This window comes from Rhinolophus sinicus, linkage group LG15 (assembly GCF_036562045.2).
Source record: "Rhinolophus sinicus isolate RSC01 linkage group LG15, ASM3656204v1, whole genome shotgun sequence".
Taxonomy (NCBI): Eukaryota; Metazoa; Chordata; class Mammalia; order Chiroptera; family Rhinolophidae; genus Rhinolophus; species Rhinolophus sinicus.
Genome location: NC_133764.1, coordinates 46,770,106 through 46,790,349, shown reverse-complemented (window position 1 = coordinate 46,790,349; position 20,244 = coordinate 46,770,106). Strand labels below are relative to the sequence as shown.

Genomic DNA, 20,244 nt, shown 5'->3' with positions numbered 1-20,244 from the left:
AATTGTGGTTCTCTGCTCTTAGAGCTGCTTTGATAACTCCAAATACAATCATTGCTCATTTCTTGCATTTTCTTCCCTGCAGATGATTCAATGAAAGTGAAAGATGAATACAGTGAAAGGGATGACAATGTTTTCAAGCCAGAGCCCATGGGAAATGTAGAAGAGCCTGAAATTCCTTACAGCTATTCAAGAGAATACAATGAATATGAAAACATTAAGTTGGAGAGGCATGTTGTCTCATATGAAAGTAGCAGGCCGACCAGTGGCAAGATGAATTGCGATGTGTGTGGACTATCCTGCATCAGCTTCAATGTCTTAATGGTTCATAAGCGGAGCCATACTGGTAAATAGTCTCCTTTATCCATTGTTCTGAAAACCGTACTAATGCAGCCATGTGAAAGATGAAGTGGTGGAATGTGGGAGGACTTTTGATTACTTTCATTGATTTTTGCTATAATTCTGATGTATCTCTCCCTCTCTGTATTTCCATTTACCCAGTAATTTTTATTCCTGCCTTACCATGCATTTGGCAAATATATTGTCAATGCTATGAGTTAAAAAAAAAAGGACTGTAGAGAGAGCAGTGTTCTAGGTCAGCCAAATATTTTTTCTTCAGTTGATAAGTAGGAGTTGAATCGTGTGATATGCTTCTTAAGCATCTTTCATATATTTTTGTATAACTTTTATAAAAAAGCAGATCTTATTGTATTGGTTCAGATTTGGTGGATGAAAGGATATAGTTTTTATTACCAATTTTTAAAAATCTATCTTCAGACAATAAACAGGCAGTCTGTAGAAATGCATACAAATACAACAGTCCTACTGAGCCCAATAGATTCCATCTGGTATCTGTTATCAGTCCTTTTAAAAGAGGCATTTCTGGCCCTCAGTAGTTTATTAGGATTTGAGGATGTGGCTCTTTTCTCAGATTGAGATTATATTTAAAAGGAATGCTAAGTAATGTAAAAATTTACATCTAGAGCTACTCTTGTGTTTTTGCTCTGATTCAGGACAAGATGATACCTAAAATAGCCTTGCTAGGTGAATGCTTTTTCTGTTCTAGAGGGAAGTTTCCATAAGGAAGTCTTATGCTTGCCTTGAAATACAGCTTCCAGCTGATCCTAGTATGCACAGAAACTGGCTAAAAGATGAGCTTTTGCCATAGGCGTCTAATCTGTGCATATGCTTCGCCACTTGCCAGTGATCAGAATTCTCCTTTTTGTCCTTTTTAAAGGTGAACGCCCATTCCAGTGTAATCAGTGTGGGGCATCTTTTACTCAGAAAGGTAACCTCCTCCGCCACATTAAACTGCACACAGGGGAAAAACCTTTTAAGTGTCACCTCTGCAACTACGCATGCCAGAGAAGAGATGCACTCACAGGTCATCTTAGAACACATTCTGGTAAGTGAGAGCAATGAGCATTCCAAATCTAGTCAATGTATGTTCCTCAATGCCCATTGCTGAAACTAGAAAGAGTTAAGTACTGAGGTTTTCATCTGTCATTCCTGTTCTGAAGGGTTACAACAGCAGAGACCTCTAGGGCTAATTACACTTCCATTAAGGCATTAATTGCTCTCCGTCTGGCTCAGTGGGGATGATCATCTCCTACCATCCTTGCTCCCCTGGAGAACAAACACAGTCAGACAGGAAGAGCCTGCCCTATAAAAATGCCTTCTTAATTTTTGTGAAAAAATTATAGCCATCGTATTTTCTTCTGGTAAACTTTATTAAAAGATTATTTTCCTTAAACACACACACACACACACTTCATTCAAAAGTCTGGACAAACCCATGTTGTACAACTTGTAAGTTATGTAAAACTATAAACTAGGTATAAATCATTCTTAGGGGGTTACTTTTGGCTATTCTGGGCTAAATTTCTTTTTTTTTTTTATTGAGATATAACTGACAATATAGCACTGTATTAGTTTTAGGTGTATGTGGGCTAAATTTCTTAAACCCAACTTTCTTCTAGACTAGCCTGTTTATTTTTAATCTCTAAAAGATGAGCAGCAATAAGAATGCATAAAAAGCAATGTTCTGTCTTGATGTTTTTTCACTTCTTATTTTAACCAAGCACGATAAAATTTTTTTCAGCTTTTAGAATTTCCCTCCTAGAAAAATAAAACTCAGTTTATTTTTCAAATTTAGGACTTCATGTTCTTGATGTTATCTGACAAAATTTTAATTGAAGACAAAAAAAAAAGTTTGTTTTTATGTCAGTCCATGTACTGCTTTGACTAAAACCCAGCCCCAAATCTGCAACTGGTCGCAATTCGGAGACTAAGGATTAAACAAGTCAGCTCCAACAACACTCACCATGAGACACCATAAGTGGCAAAAGGAGGGTTTTATTTACAGCTCGTTATTCAAAATAATGAATTAAGGCTGAAGTTGGTCCAAAAAAATTACAACAGTTTTCAGTTCTCTTCTGTTGCTTTTTTCAAGTACGAGCCAACAATAGTAGTCATTTTTAAGACAGATTCTAGAAGGGTACCAATTTATTCAGAAACTTAACATTTTTAGCTCTAGCAGACCTGCATTTATTTTAATCCATGAGGATATTTTAGTGTTTTAAGTCCCATAGGTTCTATTACAAACAGAGCAAGAGAATTAGAAACTGAAAATCTCAGTCCCTAAAACTCTGACAAGTTTATGGGGTACATTTTATGAAAAAATCAGAAAGGGCAACCCTGTACACACAGTTGAAGTTCCTACTTATTTTTTAAGCAATAAAGCATTTAGAGTAGTTGGGAGGACAAAGACAGCCTGAATTGTATGGATGAACTTTTGAGAAAACTTTTGCTTTATCTTAGAAATTAAGATGAAACCATTTTTGCAATTCATTCGTATTTCTATTATTCAAAAATATCTTCAGTTTGTTAGCTCCATTTTTATCGATTTAGCCCAGACTTTGCTATAGCCAGCCACCTGGCAAGGATAAGCTAAATTTACCCAAATATGTCAATGCCCTAAAAGACCATCAGTTTCTAACTGAATGGCAAAGTCCCACAAAGTGCAGCATTCGTTGCTTACAGCCAGATGGATGTCACAAAATAAACGAGCCCTTCCAATTTCCTTCTTGGAAATCACACTAACCTCCTTGAACAATGAAAAGGACCTGTATTGTTCTCCAAAGAAACAGGATTGGATCTGGAGCTCAACAATAATTATTAAATCCAGATCCTTTTCATTTGTGAAAGGAGACTTCACAAATGAAAGGAAAGGAGACTTTCCTTTAGAAGAAGAATCCATCATAGACCATTACCGTATTTCAGTCCACTAAATTTAAAAGTAATATGGATGCAGAAGTATCCACATTCGCTGGTTCCCCTTAGCAGTCTCATTCCTAGTAGACAGTTTTCACAGAGCCCCGACATGCCGTTTGTTCTGTAACCCTTGAAGGTCACTGAGTGCTGCTTGTGCTCTCCTTATAGTTGAGAAACCCTATAAATGTGAGTTTTGTGGAAGGAGTTACAAGCAGAGGAGCTCACTTGAGGAGCACAAGGAGCGCTGCCGTACGTTTCTTCAGAGCACTGATCTGGGCGAGACTGGTGAGTTCATGCAACACTCATTCTCCACACATTTTAGTGAGCAGCTACTGTTCCAGGTGGCGGGATACAATCATAAATAAAAAGACCAAAAAAATCCTGCCCCTGTGGAATTTTTATTTTAATGAGGAAAGACAGACCATAAACAAAGGAAACAAGTAATTTATACAGTATATTAGAAGGTGGTAAATAGCATCAAGAAAAATGATGGGGGGGACAAAGAGGATAAAGTGGATCAAATATATGGTGACAGAAGGAGACGAGGCTTCGAATGGGGAACACGCAATAGAGTATACAGATGTCGTATTAGAATGTTGTACACCTGAAATTTATATAATGTTATTAACCAATGTTACCCCAATAAATTTAATAATAAGTAAATGGGGAAAAAAAAGAAAAGAAACAGGTACAGGGGGCCGAGGTGAGTCAGGGAAGGCTTTAACTAGGTGAAATTTTAACAGACTTAAAGGGATGCAGAGAGAGCCCTGCAGATAACTAGGAAATAGCAAGTGCAAAGACCCTGGGGCTTGAGTTTGAAGAAGTATAAATAGTACTGTGCTGCTGAAGCAGAATGAGTAATGGGACATGAGGCCAAAGAGGAAATGGGACACCAGATCTTAATCAGACCTTGTGGGCCATTGTAAATACTTTGGCTTTTATTCTGAGTGAAATTGAAAATCTTCAGAGGGTTTTGAACAGAGAGGTGACATGATTGGGCTTCTCATTTGAAAAGAATCACTCTACTTGCTAATGAGAATATAGATTGTATGTGGTGCAAGTTTAGAAATTGGAGAGTCTGGTTAGGAGGCCATTGCAATAATTCAAGCAAGAGAAAATTGTGTCTTGATAGTGATAGGGGTGGTGAGAAGTGTTCTAACTATATATTTTAAGGTAGAGCCAAAAGGATTTCCTAACAGATTGATGTGGGATGTGATGAAGAATGCAGTTACCATTAACTGAAATGAGATTGAGGGTAGAGCAGCTTGAGAAGTGGCTAGGGCAGAGTTGATTAAAACCACACCGATTTTCTTTGCACAAGGCCCAAAAATCATATACTTGTCTACTCGTATGATTTATTGTGACACTTATGTTTGGCTTTGGGAATTTCATATTTTATTCATTGTTTTGAATTATATGCATAGTGGCAATTGGTTGAAACACTAGATGTCTTTCCATATGTCAATTGTGGTTTTATTTCTTTTTCGTTCTTCAGTCGAAACGGCCTGAAACTTTTTTGTGTATCATCTCTGCAGCTGTCCTTTGTCCCATTCCATTGACCATCAGCCTGGTTCTGCAGTTTGGCTTGTCTGATATTTTTATTTGGTCATTTGAACCAGTTGCTTATTTAGAGTAGGTACAAGTCCTCATGAGATGCGGTGTTTGACAACAGCAGTTGAATAGTTTGAATATTCTAAAGCAGAAAGATTACAAAAACATAACAGAAATAATGTGAAACTCGGGGAAAATGGAGTGGAAATCATGAGTAGTTTAACTGCACCCGTTTGAGTGAGAGGAAACTTTTGTTGTAGATAAAGCCTATTTTATGGTGTTAGGAGCTGGCCAACTGAATTCCGTTGGTTTGCACTGCTTCTGCTTTTTATCCTGATGGCATCTTTGGTTTTATCAAGGAGTTGGATTTCCTCTTATTTCTAAAGAGAAATGTTTACTCTTTCAAAAAAGAAGAGAAAAAAAACACACCCAGAACTTGGGTTTTGACATCTTAGGTGACATGCTTCAGGTTAGTCAGGCAATACTCAGGCCTCTTTACTCATAGTTCCATATTTCAGACAATAGACAAAGGTCTTACTGTGAGAAATCCCCAATTTAGCAATATCTGTTATATTCCAAGTAGAATCATTAATATTTAAAGCTAGAAGGATTATAGAGAGCATCGAATTTTACCTCATTTTAGAGGTGAGAAAATTGAGACATCAAAAATTCAGTGATTTATTTTAAAAATCACTAGAAAATCCGTTGTTTTCATGATTAACTATATTTTTTAACTTTAAAAAATGTATGGAGCAATAATTCACCTACTATAAAATTCACCTTTTTAAAGTGAACAACTTAGTAGTTTTAAATATATTCACAAAGTTATATAACCATCACCAGTATCTAATTCCGTATCATTTTCGTCACCCCCAAAAGAAACCCTGTCCCCCTCCCCACCATTAACAGTCACTCCCCATATCCCCTCTCTCCAGCCCCCGGCAACCACTGATCTACTTTCTGTCTCTATGGATTTGTCTGTTCAGAATATTTCACTTAAATAGAATCATACAATATGTGGCCTTTAATGTCTGGCTTCCTTCACTTAGCATAATGTTTTCAGGATTCATCGTGTTATAGCATGTGTCATCACTTCATTCCTTTTTATGGCCAAATAATATTCCATTCTCTAGATTTATTATGTTTTATCCATTCCTCAGTTAATGGACATTTGGGTGTTTTCTACTTTTTCCACTTTTGGGAAATATGGCTTGATTAGCTATATTTTTTAAAGGTCATACATTATTTGGATAGCAAAAGAAATATAGTAACACGCATACTAATAGACACATACATATGCATATATGTGTGTTTTGATTCTTCTGGAAGTCAGAGGAAAAAAGTCAATACACTACCCTCTAGAACAAGAAGCTCAAAATTCTTGATTTTGAAGTAAGATTACAGCTTACTTCCCATCCTCATAACCTTTTTTAGAAATTTCAAATTTGGAAGATTTCTAAAGAAATAATTGAGCTATCTTCAGTGGTATAAGGTGATTCAGGAAATGCTGAAATACAGAGGATGAGTTAATTTGCATTTCACAGGGTGGTTTGATGGATGCATGCAACATACTTTAAGTCTCAGCAAAAAAATAAAGGGTTAACTAAGTCAGCAAGTTTTGATTTTTTTTTAAACAAATATGTTGTAATGGTGGTTTCAGGTTACAAAATATATAAAGTCACAGCTTAATGAAGTATAATAAATACTGCATATCAGTCAATGTATTATTCTCTTTTATATTTCAAGTATTTCCCCTGATTTTCCCTGAAATCCAAAATGTAAATATTGTTTAAGCCAACACAAGCCAATCCTTTAATTATTGCCGATATGGTTTCCATTTCTCTTTCCTTCCTAAAATTGGGAGTCCCAATCTGGATATAGTGTTCCATTCTGACCCTGATGATGAAAGTAGTCACCAGTGGTACATCTTATCCCTTCATCCCTAGCTTTTAAAGTGATGATGCTCCATTGCTACTGTCGATTCAGCACTTATTCATCACGTGCTTATTGTAAATTGAAGTGTGCCTAGTGTGACAGCAAAGCCTTGGGACCAACCTGCCCTCCACAGGAAGCAAGCCATTATGGAAGCAGAACAGAGAAAGGCCTTGGAGCGGAGACCAGTCTGCCAAAGAATGCCGTGTTGGGCAACATGACTTCTGGCCTTACTGATCATTTTTCTATTATTCTAATAGCATTTTTTGTATTCTCTATGTGTCAGGCTCTGTGTCAGAGCTGTTTGTAAAGATGAGTGAAGGTTAAAGCCCTACCCTTGAAGAATTCACTCCAACAAGGGATTGGGTACTTGATCTATTGATATAACACAGGGGTGTCCAAACTGCGGCCCGCGATCCATTTTTTATTGGCCCGCAGCAAATTCCAAAAATATATTTAATTTACTTAAATAAACCAGGTGAGGCAATACGTAGTTCACCTCGAGTGAGTGGCCCGGCTGTTTGTGTATTTTACCACATATGGCCCTTGGTGAAAAACATTGAAAAAAGTTTGGACACCCCTGATATAACAAAAGGTCTAATAGAGAATGTGTGATATTGCTACTTCGGTCCATGTTTCTTCACCAGACATCATGAATGACATCATCAAGATAATCCAATTCTGCTGTCTTAATGGAGTATGTATGAAAAGAATAATGAACATAGAACACCACAGATTTCATTTTCACATTAGCTTGATCCTTATTCCAGAAAGGGACTAACAGCTGGTATAGAGATTCATTTAGCCTCATTTCACACAAATTATGAATACTTGGAGTGGGACATATTTTTGTATGACAATGAGTTCTAGCAAGAACAAGATTTTAAAGTAATTGAATAATTATATTTATTTATGAATCTAGGAGTCAAAACCTTTTATCTTCATTCTCATTGTTTCAGTTGAGTTAATACAAGCATGAGAGTTTCAGAATAAACATATTTTTACCAAGTGGCAGACCAAAGAAAAAGTTAAAAAACATTTTAATAGTCTGTTTTCCCAACTGATTCTTCTTTTTAAAAATTGATACTATCTCATAGGTAGTATTCTTTCTGCTTGCTCAAAAAGGCAACAATTTTATGTAGCTTTTTTGTTAGAACCTGCCTGTCTTTGATAGCAATCTCTTGCTAGACAATTCAGATTGCACACTAACACCCCTTTGTTCCACTCTCTATTAGCTACTGACACCATAGAAGAGACAGGAAGCATGCCTCTTATTTGAGCTCCATTTAACACTTCAATATCTAATGAAGGATTTTGCACAAAAACAAAAACACAACAAATTACGTAGTTTAATCTGAAATTACTTTGAGATAGAAATTGCATCCTGGGCACAGTTAACTAAAAACCAAACTAAGACTTGTGCAGAGATTAAAGGTAGTAATCTATTCTGTAATTATGACTTCATGTTAGTTTTATTATTTATTTTTTTCAACATGTCTTTAAAATCATTTGGCTAATGAAAATTGGTATATGCACTATGTAATAGTCAAGTGACATGAAGGGGAATTGATCCAGAACTACAGTCCCACTCCTTCTGTGCTCACTCATGAACCAAGTGTGCAAATTGTTCCTTGCCACCATCCCATCGTCCCCACACCCACCCCTTGCAACATTAAACTGCCAAATACCACCTAGGAACGGATTTCCTGTTTCGTCATTTATACCCATTATCTTGTTCCCTTACTATCTTGCCAAACTGGTTTCCCTCCACTTACATTTTTAAGACATGATGCAGCAAGATAACAAGTCTAGACTATTTGTATAAATAGTATAAATAGACAGTTGGGTCTTAAAGTTGAAGCAGAGAACCAAAAGCCAATAGTCCTCTTTTTTTTTTCTTTTCAGTATACTGTATAAATTCTGTAATCCCAAAAAGATTGTCTAACTCCAAAACATTTCTTTGTGTTTTAAGGGGCGATCATTTAGTGGTATTGTGCAGCAGCTGTCCAACTATTGCAAGGCAAAAAACTAGCAGCTTGGGAACGAAAATAAGAGTGTGCCATATTCATTTGAAAATTTGGCTTTGCCTAACTTGCCAATTAGAAAACTCAGTTAACTCGGTAAAGATTAACTTAATCTCTAGAGTATGTTCACATGTACAATGAGGGTGGGCTCTTGGAGTTGGTATTTTGAGGAAACGATCCAGGGGGAGGTTTTGGGCAGATGAAGCCCTCCAGCTTAGTTCAGAGGATTTCTTTCAATCTAACCAGAGTTGTGGAAATGGGAAAGTCTCCACCTGCGCCTCAAATTATCTGTCTATCCATAACTTCTAGAATTTCTTTTTTTAAAATGTGAGTCATTTGGTCACTGATTTACAGGGTAAGATTCATCTAGAAAACTTGGTGAGTAACCAGGGATACTAAAAGGTGATGTTATCGCAGAGGGTTGCCATTTAGTGATATGTCCTAATTACGTTATTTAGGTCAATGTATCCCCACTTTAGCATCCTCCCAAATATAGAGGATATTGAGTATGTGTCCTCAGAAAGCTGCTTGTGGTAATTGATAGTGACTTTGGTAAAATGTACGCAGTGAGTGCTGAGAGACAAGGGGAAAACTAGACTGGCAGCATAACACGTGGGGAAAGTGCTAGGATGAAACGGACATACCTCTGGGTGATGATTAGAGGAATGACTAAAGGAACTAATAAGAATGGTGGTAAAATGGGGATTAAGTTTAAAGTTCCCAAAGTACTGTTCTTCATTCCCATGTCACTGTAAATTTTTTTGGTAATAAATACAAAGTGGTGGGGGGAGTCTTACCTGGATTTAATGTTCTCACAGTTGCTCAAACCAGAATAAGTGTTCCCAGTCTAAGCACAAACTTAGCTGCCTTTCTGATGCTTCAAGAAAAAGCCTCCTTATAACAGCCTCAGGAACTTACTGCAAATCCCAGGCCTTTTTGTCTTTCATCTCTCTGCTCTTGGGGCTCTGAGTAGTGCCACATCTGGCGGTGGTTTGTGTGAAAGGAAATAATATATATAATAGTTTCCTGTTTGGTCATTTAAACCTATCCTTGTGCTGGACAGAATTTGACCCACTTCACTCAGTAGCAGTGTCCTGTCACTAACATGCCACTTCTTTACAACAGTTGGTCAGCCCAAGTTGCATTACTTCACCACTAGCCCAAAAGCTGCCCAGGCCTCTTATTCTGACCTTTATTGTTTTCATTACACAAATAGCTTAAACTGGAGGCTAGAATTTATTTCTTCAGAACACAGAATTATTTTTGATAAGAAACTCACAAAGTCTAGTAATATAGTCATTATCATTCTCTTCTCTTACTTGGTTTTGGAGCCAGGTATCATTTTATTCCTGAATTTTAAAAAGTCCTGAGCTTCATAATTTATTGTGTAATGACTGGCATGGAGTTTTACAAAACAAAAACAAAAATAAGCCCACAATAAAATTGAAAACTATTTAACACTTTGATTTCTTTTTCTGATTTGTCTTTGGTTCTCTCACCGTGACCACACTTGACAGTCGTGCCTTGGAGGTCTTTTTCTGCTGTTCATTTACTGCAGAGATGGCCAGTATTCTTCTCTCTGGGGTTGTCCATTTGTGGTACTGACTGTCTAAGCGACCAAGGAATTGGCGACATTATTTCCATATATTAGGAACTCTTCACACAGCAAACTCTTCAACAGAATGAGCACTAACAATTCCTACATCTGTGTATATAGTTGGGGGAAATTCCATTCAGCAATCATCACTTGCTTTTTACTCTCGTCCCTTAAACTAATTTCAATTTCTTTTTCCTTAGAGACATTAGAAATATACAGATCCTTCATTTTAGTGTTTAGTTTAGACCTCCTGAAATGCTTGTAAGAAAACAGAGAGAAATGTTTGTAGGATCACAATATGTTTGCTTAGGGCAGGAGTGAGCAAACTGTGACCCTCAGGCCAAATGTTGCAAGCAGCCTCTGTGTACAGGGTTTTTACATTCTTAAAGGGCGTGTGAGGGGGGAGGGGAACAGAGACTATGGGCCAGAGATGATACGTGCCCCACAAAGTTTAAAATATCTACTATCTGGCCCTTTATAGAAAAAGTTTGCTGATCTCTAGCTTGGGCTAACATCATGTGTTCAAGTTTAAAGCCTATGTTTAGAGCAGCCTGTATCTCTTTGAACTTTAAACATGAACTCTTACTGGGTGCTGTCTGCTGTATGAGAGTAAATATATATACTTCAATTAACTATTTAGTTGATTAGTTATTCTTCTAGTAGTTCTCAATTCTGGCTACATTTTAAAATCATCTGGAGAGCTTTAAAAATCTTATTGCCTAGGCTCCTATACCAGAAATACTGATTTAATTGATCTGAAGTGGGGCCTGGGCTTAGGTGTGTTTTCCATGCTCTTTTAGGTGATTCTAATGTTCAGGCAAGTCTGAGAACCACAGGCCTATACCACTGGAAGGTCTATTCATGGATTGACAGACCATATTCTTAGGCAGTTTTTATTCACATTTTTCATTAGAAATGTAATAAAGATTCATTATACAAATTGCTCTTCAATTTCAAGACAGAAGTGTTGCTCAGGGAAATTTTAACTGAGACAATTTTTAAATGTGAAGAGCATGTGAAATAGATAATGCAGAGCCCAGAGAAATAGAATTTTAAAAGATAGGAACTGAAAGGAGCGTGCTGGGGGTAAACAAGAAAGAAAAAGAAAAAAAACAAAACACTCAGAATTTCAATACACAAATCACTGAGTAGATTTCTTGCTGTCTGGGTAAGTGTATTTTCAAAAGTGCTATTAACATAAACAGAGCAGTAAATCTGGGGCACCATACTTTTTTTTTCAAAGTTGTTAAGAAGAATTATATCAGTCTGCAGGTGTCACACGCAGTTACTCAGAATCAGAAAGAAGGCTGATCGGGGGTTAGAAGATCTCCATCTATCTATCTTTTTTGCAACCAACCACGTCCAGGCTGTTTATTTAATACTTCCTCTTGCTAATGAAGGTACTGGTTGGGGATGGGTTGGGCTTTCCCATCTCAGCATAAGGACTGCAAGATTTGAATGTGCCCTGGTGCCCTGGCTTCACTGATCACAGCAGGTTCCCCAAGCAAGAATCTGAACAGTAACAACAGGTAACAACAGAGTGTGCATCAGACCTCTGACCCTTTTCCTTCCAGGTTATTTCCTTTTCTCCCCCATTTACCAACGTGTTCTTTTCCCTCTTCTTTTTACATTTTTCCAAACCAGCAAGTGCGGAGGCAAGACACATCAAAGCAGAGATGGGAAGTGAAAGAGCTCTCGTTCTGGACAGATTAGCAAGCAATGTGGCAAAACGAAAAAGCTCAATGCCTCAGAAATTCATTGGTAAGAATACAACCCTTTTCCTGCTGTTGTTAGCAGATAGTTTGAATAAGATAACATAGGATGCTTACTACACAGGCCCTTCCTAACTTAATCTCTGTTAAAAGAAGGTAATTGGTTTTCCATTGTACACGTTTATTCTTCATGATTCATTTTGATAACTAGAGCAAATAGAATAATATTTTAACTAAAGCATCTTAACAACTGAAGATGGGAATATTTGGTATCCAGTTTCCTAAATGGAGTTGATGTCAAAAATGCTGTTCCTTCCTCTTTATTCTGAATGACATATGTTGCATGAGAAACTTTATGCAATTTACACCAGTAAGATGTTTGAGATAACATTTTTGTAATCTTTTGTAATTATATTTTACAAGTTGGTTCCGTTATCATGCTCAAACCTTTTTCATGCTCTAAAGTGAATTGCCATCTTTTCTTGAATTTGATTGAGAATTGACTTTAAGGGAAAGTGGTTGGGAAAACATAGATTGAAATAACAAGGTTTGATTTAGCCATCTATCTTACCGGAGTTAATTTTTATGCCATTGGTTTTCACATTGTCAAAAAATACAGCAGAAGGAGATGGCTAATAAATAATGATGTCCATTAAAGTATTAGGGCTGCTGAAGGGCAGAGATATTTTGCTGAATTCTCCCAGATGTTTACATAAATGTGACCATGATATTTAAAATAGATTTTGTATTGGTATTTTTGTATTTGTGAAGTAGACAGCCGAATCTAATGTATCAGTTTTGCTATAAATTGAAAGTCAGTGATATTGAATAAAAATAGTTATCACATGAAAATAGGGCTCCCTCAACACCAGTGATATTTTGGAAATCTGTCAGTCTGTTTTTCCAAAGTTACTTGCCACTGTTGATTTCTTATTCCAGTCCTTTTGTGTTTATTCTTTTCAATAGCTTTTATAGACATTAAGTTTTTAAATCTGGCTAAATTTTATTCTGATGTAGATAATTGTTTTACAGGCAGACATTTTATGTGAATTATAAAGATATATTGAAAGAACCCATACATTTCAAAATTACCTAGCTTGGTATTTATGCTTATTTATTTTATTTTGATTAGCTGAAGAGTGTTTGCACCCTTTTAGTCACTTTAAAAGTAAATTATGTCAGACTAAAGTTGGTGCATTTCTGTTTAGAGAGACCCCTTCTCCTTATTGTCTTCCATATGGAGTTAGGCACAGTAGACCAACTGGGATTCTAAAACGTTATCTTAAGACATTACTCATATTACTTTTGATCTTTACTTTTGTGAAGAGGTTCTGACTGGAGTACAAAAAAAAGCCTGGATTGTTATTCTATGCCGTGAGTGTAATATAATTTGGGGAAAGTTTTGACTCTAGAAATGGCGGTAGTTGATGTGGGAGGGACTTGGGGAGAAACGGGCAAGAAAAAAATGTAAAGTGACTTCATTTCAATCCAGTTGTGGTCAATGCATTTTGGTCTAAGAGAACTAAAATGTGACAGATGGTACCTATATATGAGAGAAGGTTCTTAATAGCCGCCCTAAACCTGTCGTTGACCTAAAGCCCTACTTAATAGAGTAAAAGTTGCTTTGGTATTTTCATGGGTTTGAAAACACATAGTTCATATGTCCAAGTCCATGCCAGTTTGCTCATTGCATCAGGAATCCGTGTTCCATTTGTTTGTTACCATCATGACCAGAGGATTTTCACTCCTCTATTTCCAGACTCATGAGATGCTGCTCTTGTAGGTGCTGATTTCTCTCATCTTCTGAAGCATCACGTTTTCTCTGTGTAGAATCAGGAAACCCAGTAGAGCTAGCTTTTGGATTGAGCTGAGGTAGCAACTTCAGGGCTTCAGGGCCCCACATAACTGAGGGAATTTTTTATTTTTATTTATTTATTTATTTTTGTAAATTGTAGCATTATAGTGCAGTAGGAAGAACACTGGATTAGAGACCCAGGTTCTGATTCTAGCTCAGTCATTTCTTAACTGTGTGTGTTTTAGACAAATCACGTAACCTTTCTGGGCTTCTGTTTACTTACTCATCTGTGAAATGAGGAGACCGATTAGGTGATGAAGTGATCAGGACAGTGCCTCCCAGCTCTATCATCCTACCAGTCGGTGAGATGAGTTAGAAAAGGCAGCGATCGTGAATACCACTTGCTGTTTATAAGCCCATATGTGTAACTTCAGAAACTCTTTTCTCAAGGTTGTACAGACATGATGTTTATGTTATGAACCATACCATATATTTCAGAGTTTGGTTTTGTTTTTGTTTTTTGTTTTTTAGGCAGATGAATTTGAGTATCCATAAAACAGCTGCATTAGCTCAACATTTGTATATTTGATTAGGGCATCACTGCTTATTCATTTGCTCTTTTGTCCATTCACTCATCATGAAATGGTGATAGAGCTCCTGCTATACACGTGATACTCTTGTTCCTGAGCACTGTTGTAATCTTCTAGCATTCGTTTATATCCTGAACCTTTGTTTTAGAAATATTTTTTAAAATAAAAGACAGCCCTTGAATCATTTAACTGAATCAACCTTTTTAAGAGAAAATAGAAATATCCAACGGAGGGAGGAACATTATGACACTGTGCTGTGAATGTATGGGCTGAAGTGAGGTAAAACAGATGGGGCTGATGTCGCCCTCCTCCCCTCTTCTTCTCTTTTCTCTTCTCTCTCCTATATTTCCTCTCCAAGACACCATTTTCTGAAAAGATCAGCGCCAGGGAAATGGCAATGGGTAAAGTGTGAAGGAAGAATGAGTCACTCCCTTTAATCCTTGCTGACAGTTGCACAGCACTCAGACCAACCTTGGCTTCCCCGACCTCTTGAACTGTGAGAGTAAAGGTGAAATTATAGCATCAGGTCAGCCTGATACTTTCCGAACAGGCTAGAAGTAATTACCAGCAGGTAGCATTTCTCATCCATTAGGGACAAACTGTGGACAAGTGACAATTGGATTAAGTCTAAGTGCATTTAGAAACACACACAAAAACATGCCTCTATTGAAGAGTAAGAGTAAAATTAAATTGCCCAAGAAGGAGAAAAATAAAATTATCTTTTCCTTTAATTCTCCAAGAAATTTTGTATCACTTTCTCTAAAATGGGAAATAAATTGACACACATTCATTAGAAATCAGCATTTTAACATCATCAAAATAATCCTTAGTTGTTCTTTTCAAAGAACAAGAAGACCTTACTTTTAGCACCTAACCCTTTTAGGATTGTCCTTTCTCTGAATCTTATTTTCCTGTTATAAACTTGTCGGGCTATACTTCTAACTAGGCCATGTTCAAATACTTGGCTCAAAATAGAGGACAGATTTCTCTCCTGGAGGGAGGAGGAAAATGACTACATTTCTGCATATTTCTTTTTCTGATTTTCATTCTTTCTCCAAAAACAGATGTGTTAGTCAAACTGAAGTGGTTACCATAGCATCTCTTTATTTTTTTTTTTAATTTTATATATTACTTTATTAAAGAAAGTTTTCATGTTGAAAAGAACATGAGAAAAGATCTCACCCGCGGTAAACATGTGAGTGAGGTTTTGACACTTCAACAAACACCATTGGTTCTCCCTGTAACTAATGAGAAATTGTCCGCTTTGGTTAACAGAGGGACAGGAAGCAGTTTTAATAGCGGTTTCTAGGAGCCCAAGCATCTTCTCCTGACCCCTTCCCAAAGAGCTGAAATCCATAATCTATATGCAATACAAAGCCACAGAATTGTATAGTTTGAAGGGATATTAGGAACCACCGGTGAAGTACTTTTACCAAGGAGGGAAGGGGAATCAGAGAGATGGCATCCCCTGTCAGCACGGCTGGTAGGTCACAGAGCAGGGCCAGAACCTGTAAAGTGCTGTAGTCCAAGGGAGGTCACCCAGAGCACTGCATGTCATGTGTGTGACACAGGGGCTTTGGACAGAGATGAGTCTAGTTACTGAAAACTGGTGAAAGAAAAGCCCTGAAGAAGGGCAGTCATTCTCCCTCAAGGGTGTGTTTCCTTAAAAAAAGAAATGTCTTCTCGTGGTGATCCCATCAGGACAGACAAGATCCAAATGGCGCGTCATTGTATGTCACAGAGGACAAAGCCTTCTGCAGCAACAACCACACACAAAAATGTGGTCTCCAGCTCAGTTTTCCTCACCGCCACCCCCACAGCTCTCTTTGTTCACTCACCTTCCTGCTTCTTGTTCTGTGGCTCCCCTCTGCTTTTCTCCTCCTGGAAGAAGTGTTAGTCACTTTAGTCTCATTTAGATTGAGATCAGAGCCATAAATCACCATCAGATATTCCATTTACTCTACTTACCTGCCTTTTTTTTTTGATATGTGCTTGTAGTAAGAATAAGCGATAATACACACGGGAAATTGTATGAAGGTGGCAGCAAATACATTCAAGTGACTTGAAGGAACTTTTTTTTTTAACTTTTATTTATTTTAAGTGTGTTTTTCCAGGACCCATCAGCTCCAAGTCAAGTAATTGTTTCAGTCTAGTTGTGGAGGGCGCAGCTGACAGTGGCCCATGTGGGGATCAAACCCTGCGGCCTTGTTGTTAAGAGCACCACGCTTTAACCAACTGAGCTAACCAGCCGCCCCCAAAGAAGAAACTTAAAGATAAAGAAAACCTGAATATTTCACATTACCCCATCATGATGATTGTAATATTAGAATTGTGTTCTTTTGATAATGTTCAAATCATTTTTCCCCCTCCTCACAAAAACCTTTCAATGGCTCCCCATTGGAATAAAATCCAAACCACCCAGGCTGTCTGAGCCTTCCACAATCTGTTTCCAATGTACCTTTTCTGATTTTATCATTCAGCCAACTACTCCTTTAATTCAGCCACAGTGAACTACTCTCATTTCTGTGTAATACTTTCCCACTTCCATGTAGTCGTTCTCTCCACGCTCTTGGTCTGGAATGCCCACCCTCAATCTGCCCTTATAAGTACAGAGAGTGCCAAAACAATGTATACACATTTTAAGAAAGGAAAACTATTAAAATTGTAATACTCCATATATACCGATAACAAAAGATGAATACAAGTCCTGTTTGACTTCTGCAATTACAAGAGGTGCTCAAAGTCACCATCAGCGTCCAGACACTTCTGATTACGGCGAACTACTGCTTGAGCAACGCTGACCAAAGTGTCCACTTGTATACATTTTTTTGGCACCCCCGGTATACGTGGTCTTCACCCCTACTCTCCTCTTGGCTCTCTTGTCCCTCTGCACTCAAGGCAAGTTTAACAGTCCACTTTTTGTGAGACATATGATTATCTCCGCCACCGCCACCACCACCACCTCAGATGACAAGTGGTCTTTTAAAAAAAGAACAGATTAGCATTTGCCCCATGTTATGTGTGGCATATTTGAGAAGTGATCCATATTTTTCTCTCTCCACTCTCTTGGCTACTCTATACTTGGTTCCACCACATAGTATTAAGGATACTGATTTGTAATGAAATTGTGTACATGCTGCACCTCCTATTGGATTCACTTAGGTTTGTATTACTCAGAGCACCTACTATGGTGTGACGATGACGATGATGATGATGATAATCGTCATAATAAAACATCTATCTCTTATGGAGCGCTTGCATATGCCAGGCGCTCTGTCAAACACCTCAGAGACATCACAGCACTGTGCATCACGGGTATTTCTTAAATGCTGCATGCTGGCCCGTATGGAACAAAGCACAGTTGCTTTTCTACTGCTCATGGGAACCATCCCAGCAGAGAATCTAAAGTCACTGCCAGTGGTGGGATTGTGCAGCCACGGCCAAGGTAGCAGCTGGGAAACAGTTAACACTCAAACCCATACTGAGGTACGTGGGCCCTTGGATTGCATCCTGGTTCTCCATTTAGCAACTGAGCAGCCTTGGCAACTTAATCAAACTGTGCTTTAGGTTCTTCATCTGACTAAGGGATAATAATTCATCTCAGGTAAAATGAGTACCTAGGACAGCACTGGATATATAATAGGGGCTCAATAAATAGTAGGTGTTCTTATTAGTATTCTGTATAAGACAGTGCTAGGTACCATGAAACATAAAGACCAGAAATAAACAGGTTAGGGTGTGGATCTCATCCCTCCACCCCAAAGGCAGAGGCCTGAACGCACATGCTCAGTGATGGTCCCTTTTAGCTCTAGGCTGTGATTCTGTGCTTTGAAGTTGGCACTTAGAAGCCAACAACCATATGGCCTCGCCACGTTGCTGCAATTCAGGTCGGGCGGTTTAGCGTTACCAAAGCCTAGGTATTAGGGATCGACACCTTTAAAAAGAATCGCAGGTAGGGAATGGCCCAATCAGGCAGCCTTGGTTTCTAAACTTAGGACTTGCTGTGGCCATTTGTATTTTTACCGGGAGAAAAACCTCTAATTCAGCCTGAAGCTGCTCTCATTAGTCATTCAAAGGTGCGGTACGATTTTGACTAGAAGCTGCACTAGAAGCTCCGTGCAGGTTTGGGAGCAGTTACACTCTTGTGGTTTGACTAACCTTTCTTATGAGTGTGTTACTAAAGAAACGTGAGCTGTTGGCTTTTCAATTACTGTAGCTTACCCATTCTGAGTTTCATACACATTGAGTCATCGTGTCTACAGGTGACTGATAATCATCTGCACGACTCAAGTTACCGTAACTCAGAGATGAGGGGATCTGACGACTGCAGGGTGCGGGCACGTGAAGATCTTAGGCTCTCCCATCTTCTTACAATGAACAATGGTCTGCGTTAACCACAGAACTCAGTCACTTATTTCCACTCATCCAGAGGTTCGTTTTCCTCTTAATGTTTTGCCTCTTAGAACTTTAGCACTCAGCTGTTTTCTGACTTATGCTGCAGGTGGTATGGGTTGTGACACTGTAGGCCTCACTAAGTAAAGCCAACTCCTGGGAGAAAGGATGAAAGCAGAGTTTGTGATGTGCCTGCCCCACCCCGGAAACTTTCTGGAGCCTCTCCGTTAGGTAAAAAGATGAAAACATTCTCAGGGACCCATAGTATGTGAGGGGTTGAGTAGAGCTGGCCACATTGGAAAATCATCAATAACTTTGAAAAGGCCACAAAACCAAAGTTCATCACTTCTGTGTGACTCTTAGGGGAATGAATATTTGTAACTTTAGCTGGCTTTCCTCTTCTCAGTCTCATTCTTCCAAACAGCCTTATAAAAGATACGTCCAATCTGGAAGTTAAAAATAAGAACCATTGATTACTTTGGCAAAGGTCTTCTTTTCTGTTGCTTTTTATTGCATTGTCAAGGCTGTTTTTCTTTGCATATGTTTTCTCTCGAGTATTTGTCTAGAAACTACCAGGTTGGCCTTAAGGTAGTGGGGATGCAGGACAAATGCGTCTGATTAGATTAGATCTCTTAGCTGGTCTTTCTGGCTGCAGTTTCTCGCTGTTCCGGTCCATCTTACACATTGCTGTTACATTAATATCCTGAAAATAACATTTTGACCACAAGCCTCCCTTGCTCAAGGGCATGTAGTGGTTTGCTCTTTGTTCAAATCCAAACCCTATGGTTGGCCATTCAGAATGCCCGTCATTTGGTTCCGCCATGTGTTTTCTTTTTTCAACATCTCCCAAAATGTGGGATGCAACCTGCCAGGAGGCCCACAGGGCATTTAAAAACCTTGATCCACATGGCAAGAAAATTATTTTCTTTTTAGTTCTCTTTCAGTCTCCGTGATTATACCAAGGAGAAAGATTTAGATTTAATTTGATGCTAGTTGTCTTTAACACTAATCTCACACTTGGGAATCCCTGTTTTGAAGAAAGAGAGGGGATTTTTTTTCCTCCAAGTACTCACAGTAGTATCTGATCAAAATTGGATTGCTCTGTTTCATCATCTTGATTTTACCTTATATTTGTGGCAAGTGATTCTGGTTTTCCTTTTATGTTAGTGATACAAAGATTCCTTAAAAAAAAACACAGATTTATTTTAACGAAAAAAGAAGGAAGGAAGGAAGGAAATTCAAACAAAATGAAAAACCCTGATGTTTACCAAGTGCTGTCTGTGTGCCAGGCACTGTTCTAAGCGCAGACCAGTGAGGTAAATACAATTATTATCCCCATTTTACAGGAGGACACGGAGCCATAGATAAGTTAAGTAACTTG

General features: G+C 38.1%; 1 protein-coding gene across 4 annotated transcripts in view; it reads left to right on the top strand.

Annotated features, from left to right (window-relative positions):
• IKZF3 (IKAROS family zinc finger 3) overlaps window positions 1–20,244 on the top strand; it is a 79,458-nt gene that overhangs the window by 50,773 nt on the left and 8,441 nt on the right. For 3 of the 4 annotated variants that reach the window (XM_074319637.1, XM_019747807.2, XM_074319638.1), the window contains 4 exons: window positions 83–343; window positions 1,235–1,402; window positions 3,439–3,555; window positions 12,019–12,135. In XM_074319637.1, coding sequence (XP_074175738.1) covers window positions 83–343; window positions 1,235–1,402; window positions 3,439–3,555; window positions 12,019–12,135 — 663 coding nt within the window. Of the gene's footprint in view, window positions 1–82; window positions 344–1,234; window positions 1,403–3,438; window positions 3,556–8,220; window positions 11,904–12,018; window positions 12,136–20,244 lie in introns of those variants that run through there. The other variant, XM_019747808.2, reaches the window with a different exon arrangement.